At 34.8% G+C, this 10,027-nt stretch overlaps 1 protein-coding gene across 1 annotated transcript; it reads right to left on the reverse strand.

The window, feature by feature from the left end:
* Window positions 1-734: 734 nt before the first annotated feature.
* On the reverse strand, window positions 735-5,733 carry LOC140038174 (AT-hook motif nuclear-localized protein 20-like). The gene is made up of 2 exons (XM_072083271.1): window positions 5,704-5,733; window positions 735-1,889 (listed from the first exon to the last, which is right to left on the reverse strand). Exons 1-2 carry the CDS (start codon window positions 5,731-5,733, stop codon window positions 954-956), a joined length of 966 nt encoding a protein of 321 aa, XP_071939372.1. The 3' UTR covers window positions 735-953.
* Window positions 5,734-10,027: the final 4,294 nt, after the last annotated feature.

Consider the following 10,027-nt stretch of genomic DNA (forward strand, 5'->3'; position numbering starts at 1 on the left):
TGCGTGAAATACTCTTTCATTTTTGTTTCCTTTCCAAAGCTTATACTTCTTCTTTGAACGTGCTATAGGAAAAAGACATGCTTATTTGCAGGCCCTTCAAGAAACTAGTTGGGTGAAGATATAAAAAAATAAATAAATAAGGAAAAATAATGAAGATATATCTTTCAGAGCTATGTAACATAATTAAGCAAAAAAAAAAAATGTTCCAAATCATATTCAATAAAAGTTTAGATATGAAGATATATCTTTTAGTTGATTATACGAAAATGAAAAAGAAAGAAATAAGGAAATACCAGCGCATACTGGAATATAGGTGCAAAAATGTTAGAGATAACAGTTGATCCAACTTTAAAACATAATTATTATTAAGAAAAGAACACAGTTGAAGAAAACCTCTTAGGGTATATGTCAAGGAGATCAAGTGTTGGGGATTTTTTGACCTTTGATGATTCACAAGTCATGAGAAGTCCAATAGTATGTTCATTTCTATAGGCAAAGCCCGAAAATGGTTCCATTACTACACTATTTTTCTAACAATTGCTCTGTTGAAGCTATTCCACCAACCAATTTGTCTCCTGCAGATCTGTAAATGCTACCAATTCACCTGATGATCATTAATAACTGAATTCTGACTAAAGATAGAATCCAAGCACAAAGAAAAGGAAATGTATTTTACATTATCTCCATACAATTCTAATATTAAATCCATATGCAAGAGAAGAAACATTGGAAACTTCAAAAAAAAAGTGGACCATATTTTATTTCAAGCACAATGGAAGAAAAAGATCAAAAGTTTAATAATGTATACAGAGATTACCTATCCCTCATTCACTTCACCCTGCCTACACACACATATATATCACTCCAGATCCTCCTGTTATAGTTCAATAAACATACAAATATAGGAGTATTAAACATTCTTGAAATTACCTCTCTCTTTTTTCCTCACTTTGTCAATTATACTGTGCCCTGGACTGTGCCCAACCATAGGCATCATGATTTAACTGCCCTCCATTCGGCAATAAATTTGGTGTCAAATTGTAACTAGGCAAGGATGGAGGATCAGGCATGGCATGCTGCTGCTGTTGTCCACCACTACCACCTCCACTAGTCCCTAGTCCAGGAGGTGAATTTCCTGCACCCCCACCACCAACACCAAGATGTGGCTGCCCACCGCCACCGCCACCACAAGCAGGAGTTGTATCCTCATCATCTTCAAGAGGCAATCTCTCATAAGTTGCATTAGCAAAAGTAGCAGCAATCACTAAAACTGGCCCTGCTGCCACAAGAGAACCAACTACACTTCCACCAACAACTTGTCCTTGACCACCAGCCAAGTAAACTGTCAGTCCTGTTGCTCCGGGCGGAGCTGGACCGGGCAAAAAAGCCCCGGTCAGCGACAGAATTTCGAATCTTCCATGAAGTGCTACGACTGCTCCGGGTGCTGCGGGCTGCCTTAGGGTAACATTAGCTACTGAGCCACTACCACTGAGCACACAAACCCCACGCTGGCGTTTGCGGGCAAATTGTGCTATGCTTTCAGCCACATCACTGCCACCGGCAACTTCCATGACATGGCTACGAAGTGCATTTGGACTATCTCTCGTGACGAAGATTGGTGGCTTTGGTTTGTTCTTGGATCCTGGAGGTCGGCCTCTAGGTCTTCGATTTCCAACTTCAACAGCACCCTCTCTTGGCTCACCACTAGTGTTGTCTCTTTCTTCATCTTCACTGCCTTTGCTTCCGCTGTTTTCATTCAGGATGGCTAAGTCCGGCCGGCCGCGTTTATTCGAAGACACAGGTGAACAAGGTGCCGGTTCGACCCCCGGCAACCCCACCTGTCCACCCCACCACCGGTTAGCCAGCCTTGCAATCTTGATCAAATTGAGCTATGGATGTGATGAACAAGATCCAACAAGTTGAATCGGCCTTAATTTCTTGAGAACAAACCACGAGAAAATAGGGCTATAATCCCTCTTGCTTTCAGCTCAATTTTTTGAAAGAATACTGAGGCAAAAGAAGAATTTCCAATCGTCTGCTCATTTGAGGAATTAATGATCAAATTCCTGGTCTTTTTCTTAGCAAGCCGAAAAGAGAGGAAAACAGTGATGATGATGAAGATCAAGATGTAAAGAAGAGAAGAATTAGATGCAGAAGTTGATGGAATCAATTAAAGATAGAAAAAGAAAAGAAAAAAATAAAAAGATGATATGCGTGGAGATGATCAAACTTAAAAATAAAATAAGAAAAACAGAAATCACAAAAGAATACAGCAAAGAACTTATGCAGCACAAGGAGAAAAATAATAGGTAAAAAAAGAAGGAAAGCCCGGACAGAATCAACAGCGCAAGAGAAAGAATAAAGCACCTTAGAGACTGGATGACCAATACTACTACCACTGTAGTACTCTTACAGGAAAATTATGGATAGTACTATAATAACAACGTCAAAGAAATGGAAACGATAATACTAAATCTCTCTTACTATGCTTTTGAAGTGGTTATATAATGCAAGGACACGGGGAGTTGTGGTATTTCCTATTTCTTATATTAGTTATATATATAGTGCTTTGAAATTGTCCATGTCTCAAAAGTCTCAAGGGCTTTATCTTTTTTTCTTTGGGATTCTATGGAAATTAGGGTTTTCCCTCGTGGGGTAGCGTGCGCAAGGTGGGGTGCACGTCGCTCTCTCGTGTTCCCGACATATTAAACGAAGGGCAAAGCTTGCCAAGATTGAAAGGACAGGGGGCTTGTGTCCTCTTCTGCCTATTTCTACCATATACATACATACATACATACATATATATATATATATAGGAAAAATCGTTCAAAACGTCCCTCACATTTTATAAAATGATTTTTTTGTCCCTCATTTTTTTTAAAGTGTAATTTTATGTTCTTTATAAATTTACATTGGGCAAATTTGATCCCAATCTAGGTTTCTGACTAATTTTTTGTCGGAATTCATTATATGCCTTGTATGTGATCATTTTTTAAGGGCAAAATTGTCAAATCAAACTTTACATAATCCGATCTATAGTCCCTTTATTTCATAAAATAAATTGTTTCATCCCTCATATTTCACAAAATGAGGGACAAGTACACTTTTAAAAGTGAGGGACAAAATGTGAATTTGTAAGAGATGTAAAAGTATACTTTTAAAAGTGAGAAAGAAAAAGATCATTCTGTAAAATGTGAGGAACGTTTTAAACGATTTTTCCATATATATATATATATATGTATGTATATGTGGCATTGTGTAAGTATGATTTTTGCAGATGTGCTAGATTTTGCCTGTATTTATGGTTAATGATAAGAGTAAAATTACACTTTTAGCGCATATACACTATCACGGTTGGATGGATAACACATGAATAAATTTTAAATTTCAAATTCAAATTTTATATATGTGTTATATATCTAATAGTGATACTGTATACACTGACAGTGTATATAAGATTAATCCTAATGATAATTATGAAAAAAACACTAGATTTTGGTAAAAAAAAAAAGACTGAACGTTTTTTGTAGGCAACAATTCTGGTTACTAGTGTCAGCCAAATTCGTTTAAGAAAAGGAAAAAGTACGACAACAGTTTACACAATCGGCTAATTATTTACTTTATAAAATTTTGTTCTTTGTGTTATAGTATAACTTATAGGGTTACGCAATCTGTTCATATAGTGTTGTCTAATAGAGAAATATGAACTTGAACCTAGGGTTATAAGATAAACCAATACTCAGATATTTGCATCGAATTTGGTTTAATAAAAGATCATTCGAATTTGATTAGTCAACTAATCAAATCAAGGTTGAATAGCAGTTTTATTCAATAAACTTTAGAACTCAATTCGAATTTGACTCGATTAGCATAAAGTCGAGATTTATAAGTACAAAGTTTAAACAACTCATGCTATGCTCGATCAGTGGCGGAGCCAGAAAAAATTTTCAATGGAGGCAAAAGCAACTTTAAAATTTTTTACCTACTATTTTTCTAGTTTTTTAAGGAAAAAAATATTCACCAACAAGTACAAATGATGCATATATTTCATGAAAAAACATAAAAAGACAAACTCAAAATTATTAATGTAATAATAATTTTATTTCAAAAAGCAAACTAAACCATTTATAATTGCTCATGACGAGTTTTCATATTTTGATAGCGGTTTACAACCTTTTCATTTTAACTCCACGAAGTATATTTTCCTCAATATAAGTAACTAAATAATTATTCATCCAAATGTCTTGCATTCTATTTTATAACCGATTCTCACTATATTCATAATTGAAAAAACCCTTTTCTACGGTAACTGTAACAACAGGTAAAATCAAAGGCAATTTTGAAAGCATATAAACCAATAGATACATAAAACTCTAGGGGGCACACTTGAAATTATATCAAATTTTTATAGGTATTATAAAAATTTAAGGGGGGCAGTGGAGGCTCGTGGCTCCAGTGCCCCCAATGTAAATCTGCCACTATGCTCGATAATAGTTCATTTAAGTTTGGTTTGATTGATAAACAAGTTAAGGTTGAATACAATTTTAAATTCATTAAAATAATATAACAAATCTGAATACTAAAGTGTTCGATTTGATTAAACTCAATATTTATACCCTACTTGATCCAAACATTTTTATCTTGCATCTCCATTAATATTTGTAACATTAAGCTGATTTAGGTGAGCTCTTTCCGGATCATTTTGCTACAAGTTGGCTGAGTAACCCCAATTCTAAATGTTTGATCCAGAGGGAGAGTCAAACTTTTCAACACCGAGTTTGCTGATTTGATGGAAGCAGATTCATCCCTTCTAAGCACTTTCTGTAGTTATGTACAAGTGCTTGAATGAAGTTCAGGCAGTTGAAAATTAAACACCATTGCGTATCAGTTATTTGAAAAAATTCTGACAGGTGCCGAACCTATGCAATAATAGTTACCTACTCAAGAGAAATATAGATTTTATATATAGCGGTAAGTAGAGTCGAATCCACAGGAATTGGGGATAATTCGTTTCTTCTAGAGTTCAAAGTATGAGGGATTTTAGGATTAAATGCTTATGAATTGCGAACTAAATAAATTAAATGTGCAAAATAATTAATTGGGAGAAATAATCGGGGAAACTCTAGCCAAGAATACACTTCAGAAATGGTTCATGCAACTGATCATCGATTCAAATATAATTCCAACAATTATTAATAGATTAGTTATAATTGTCATACACGCGATAAACAACCAGCCTTTCCTTAATTTCTCGATAGTTAAGGTACAACCGTTAACTATTTCTCTAACTCGGAAACAACTCTAGGTACGACTGTAGGATTTAATTTCTGGTTTGCATTAAGATTTAGACAAATCCAATCCTAACTAACAAACACGCTACGAGGGTTTGTTTAAATTAGATCGTATGTTTTTTTGATATAAACCCAATTACGCCAGTTGCTATCAGGACGGAAGTAATCGAACAATTATGAATTCAACTACCTCCAATTAGCAAAATAGCCTATATGAATAATTAAATATTGCGCATCTATTTAATTATATACGATAGCTATAACAACAATTAAAAGCAGAAAACATACGAATACCAATAAATGGAGGAAACAGTTAAAATAATTTAGATCTCACAGTAATTAGTGAACCAAATCTTCAGTTGTCCCCTTGACTAGAAGTATAAAATTAGTTCTCCATTAACGGAGAACAAACCATGCAAATAATTGTTCCAAGCTTTTCCATTGTTTTTCCTCCCAAAGGCGGCTAAGGAGAAAAGTCAAGACAAAAAGTACTATATATGCTCTTTTGTTTCTAGTCCAAAGAGATGATGAATTGAAATGCTTAGCCGATTCTCTCCCTACTTTTTCTCCTAATTGATTAGTAATCTAATTCCAATCCAACTCCTAAAAAGATTCCTATTATCAATCAATTTCCTCCAACTTTTCTTTTCTTTGAGAATGATCCCCTAAATAAGGAGAGTCCTGGCAGCTAACAAATTAGGAAGTTGACTTGGATTGAGAGATTGTCCAATATCAATCCCGACTTTTTGGCCTTGAATGTAGGTCCCGAACGTACCACCATCAAATTAACTGAAAAATTATCATTTTTAATCACATTTTGCTCTTTTTCCTACAATTAGCACCATTAACCAAATTTAAGTAGAATCAATCAATTAAAATAATATTTGGTTAAAATTAAAGGGAAAAATAATTATAAATTTAGCAACAAATTATGACTTATCAAACTCAAATTAAAGTTACCATGATTTTGGATCGTCTACAAATTTTTAGGTGGTCATTTTCATTCAGCAGTGCTATATATAAATTATCAAACAAGAAGGACAAGGAAGTCAAGATTGCATTGTTCGTACTCATTTCTTTTTTTCTTTTTTTTTCTTTCTTTTTTGTTTCTTTTGGAAGTCAATTGGAGTTAATAATGTTTGTTTTTTGAAGTCAATTGGACAATATCATTTATTGGCATCAATATCTGCATGACCCAATTGCAAGATTTACGTAATTCTTTAACAATTATAAATTTCACTTCATTGGTCCTTGGATTTGAAATGATAGGTTACCCCATTTCATCATCATTGGGCATGCACCACTTCCCCTAAGGGCTATTGGTACCACCCCACCTCCCCCCCCCCCCCCCCCCGCTTCAAAAAAAAAAAAAGAAAAGAAAAGCTCAAAATAAATTTTAGCCAAAAGACAGGAAAATCTCCCAAGGGAGAAGGGGGGGGGGGGGGTAGGGTTAGCTGGTTTCAAGCAAACAGACAAGGCCTGAACCAACAAAGACGTAATAGTATCTGGGAAAGTCTAATAGGAAAAGAGTGGACGGTAAACAAACAATATGCTAGCTTTTTTTTAAAAAAAAATAGAAAGAGAATTTTATTAATAGCATACTAAATCTGCTTCACAAGCAGAAATAACAAACAAAAAAAAAAGAAATTATGGTAATTTAGAATGGCAGAAACAATATGCTAGCTATTTTAGAATGGCAATTTCAACGTAATTATACCCAATTAAAAAAAAAAAGAAATTTCAACCTAAATTCAAATTCTAAAGGCTGATCAGAGCTGTGAGTAGTATTACGAAGTTTCTGAGTCACAGGACAATGTATCACTGATTTCCATTGACATACAAGAAAACTACGTATACTTCCGCTTCCTGGGCAGGTATAAAATCATTTTCTTGTGTTGCGGAATGTCCAATTCTCAATCTTTATGTGCAACAGATTTATTAGCCAACTTCGTCAAATGATGTGTAGCTCAATCGCAATTAAAAGAAGAAGAAGAAGAAGAAGAAAGTCAAAATAGGGTGACACAATTCTTGAATTAATGGCAGTCTTAATGAATGATCTCAACTAAATAACCAAGTGAGAAAACCAAAAAATAAAATGGCAAAAGACAATCTTTTGTATATGATTTTATGACCTTTCTGCATAATTAGCGTGCAATCATCTAAGAACAAGTCTTTCGAGTCAATCAAATCCTCAGTCTGCTGATTGTTGCCGACTCCATGCTGGAATGTGTACTCGTGGAGAATTTGTCATCATATATATATGCATGTATGTATGCCAGCTTAACGTAGAGGATCCCTAAGAGCTTCTTGACGTAGAGGATCAAGACTTACTCCACAACTGTGCGAGTTGAATCCTCAATTTGGGCTTCTCTTTATCGTTTTCCATAATTTCAGGAACCAAAACGGAAGTGTAGCGGCCGATCAACATTTGTCAGGCTCAAGATTTGCCAGACAAGAAGACAGGACAAGGTAAACATAGGTCCAGATCAACTTTATAATAAGAAGCTGCCTTTTGGTCTACAAAACAAACAAAATTAAGGACGCATAATTAAATTGTAGGTATATGGCAACGGTCTTAATTAAGCAGATCGATGAAAAGGTTTGATGATCATGCAGGCTGTGAATAAGAGCTTCAGCTGTTGAAAAGCAGCAATGCATCGCTTTCTCCACCTAATGCTTTGTCATAATTAAGATGTAGCATACGACTGCAACCATGCAATTTGATGCTTATAATTACAATTATCAAACCCAATGTATGGTCAATTTAACCTCGGCAGACTGCCACTCCCCTTGATCCTGGTCCCAGCTTGGAAATGCCTGTCAGTGTCAGTGGCTTCGCACACGTTTTGCACGTGAGTGCCGCCGCGGATGTTTGGACATGGAGCAGCTGGCTCTGCCCCTCGTGGCCCTTGGTTGTGAATCGCTTGATAATTGGTATGAGATTGTAGTGTACTTAATTACCCTGATTACCCATGGTGAAATTCCATTTCTGCTTCACTTTTTGTTGTTTGAAAGTGGATTTTTTTTTTTTTAAAAAAAAAAAATACCTTGTCTACTAGATACACTGCACTTCGAAATATTAACCCTTGACCCAATGATCAGCGAGAGTTTTTTTAAAACTCTTCCGTGCACTAGATGAACCATTGTCTAGTGTTTCTATGAAAATTTTTTAAAAATTATTTTTTGACACATTTTTAAATTATTTTTTATCTCATGTATATCATATGGCTGTAGTATATTTTTCTACAAAAATTCCAGTTCAAACGGGCTAGTCTCTTTCTATCTCATGTTGATTTTGGAGCAATGGATGTTAGTCGAACTAAATAAGTATTTACTTCAGACAAAGATTACTATAACCATGGCTGGCAATGTTTCTACTTAGTGCTAATGCATCTGCAGTCCACTTTAAAAGTATTGGTCATTAGTTAACTTCTACATTGCTAACGAGGCTGTATCCAATAAGTAATCAAGGTTTGAGCCATCGACCAATCAGTCAATTCCAATAGTATGCGAATTCTTGGTTCACCAAATTACTGCCTTTTATTCCGGGAAAGGTAACTTTTGAAGTAACAATTACCAAAACTCTCCAATAGTGTCTACTAGCTTGAAAACAGGTGTTTCAAGGGGAAGCAAAACACGAGTAAAAAAAAAAAAAAAAAAAAAGCACATGAGATAATTAATGCCTCCCACGTTTGGTATATGTTTACAAGTATTAATTTGCAAAAGAAATATGAGCATAAAAATACAATTCGTGTAGCAGAGATACCAAAATTTTATGTCAATTGAAGCAATAAAAACATACAAAAATCATATATCAATTAATGCAATTAAAACATGGGTCTCATTTTTTTTTTTTGATAATTAAGTTTCTTACAACACAAAAATTATAAACAAAAAATAATAATTTACTTATTATTTGAAAGGAAAAAACCGAAGCATGATATTTTGTGCTTCTCGACTTTATGTTCATGTACGACTGCTATTAGTAATAAAAGGCAGCTAAAAAATTCTCCATCTGTCCCACTTAAAGTATCATATTTTTTATTTTGGAATGTCTAAAAATGTACGGACTTTTTAATCCCAAAAGTCAAAGCATTTTGGGACGTCAAAGCACTAATATAGTCCCTCCCTTTAATATGTGCATGTTACCATTCAAATCCAAATTTTAAATTTGTGGGAATAAAATTGAAAAGAGAAACACAAACATCACGATCAAATCACTATTTTTAAGAGGTTGGAATCCCAAACATGACAAATATATTAGGACGGAAGGAGTAATAACAATGAAAAGTATATTAGTAATAACTGTCATTTTCCGCTTACAAATTGTTTACACCGCAGATCCAGTTGACCTTAGAGTTTAATATATGGGACGGCAAACTTAGGGATGACACACGTACATTTTTAGTCCACCAACTCTTTGAAATAAATCAAGGCGGTCGATGAACAAAGCTGACTCGGGCTTCAGCAGTTTACGTCCAAGGTCGCCACCTGGTTCATCTGATGGAGTTCCTGGTCCAGGTTTGTTCTTGACTATCTGCTAAGTTGTATCCGACACTGCTGCTACCATTTTTTCTATTTCACTCCAATGTAGTACAAATTGAAGCTGTATCCTGTACACCGAAGAAGGTGGTTCAATCATTTTAATTCTGCGTTACAGAGGACATCATCAAACATGCCTCAACAATCTACAATCTGTACAAACTGACAAGTTAACTTCTAGAACACAAGGAGTA

Source organism: Coffea arabica, chromosome 3c (assembly GCF_036785885.1).
Source record: "Coffea arabica cultivar ET-39 chromosome 3c, Coffea Arabica ET-39 HiFi, whole genome shotgun sequence".
In the NCBI taxonomy this organism is placed as follows: domain Eukaryota; kingdom Viridiplantae; phylum Streptophyta; class Magnoliopsida; order Gentianales; family Rubiaceae; genus Coffea; species Coffea arabica.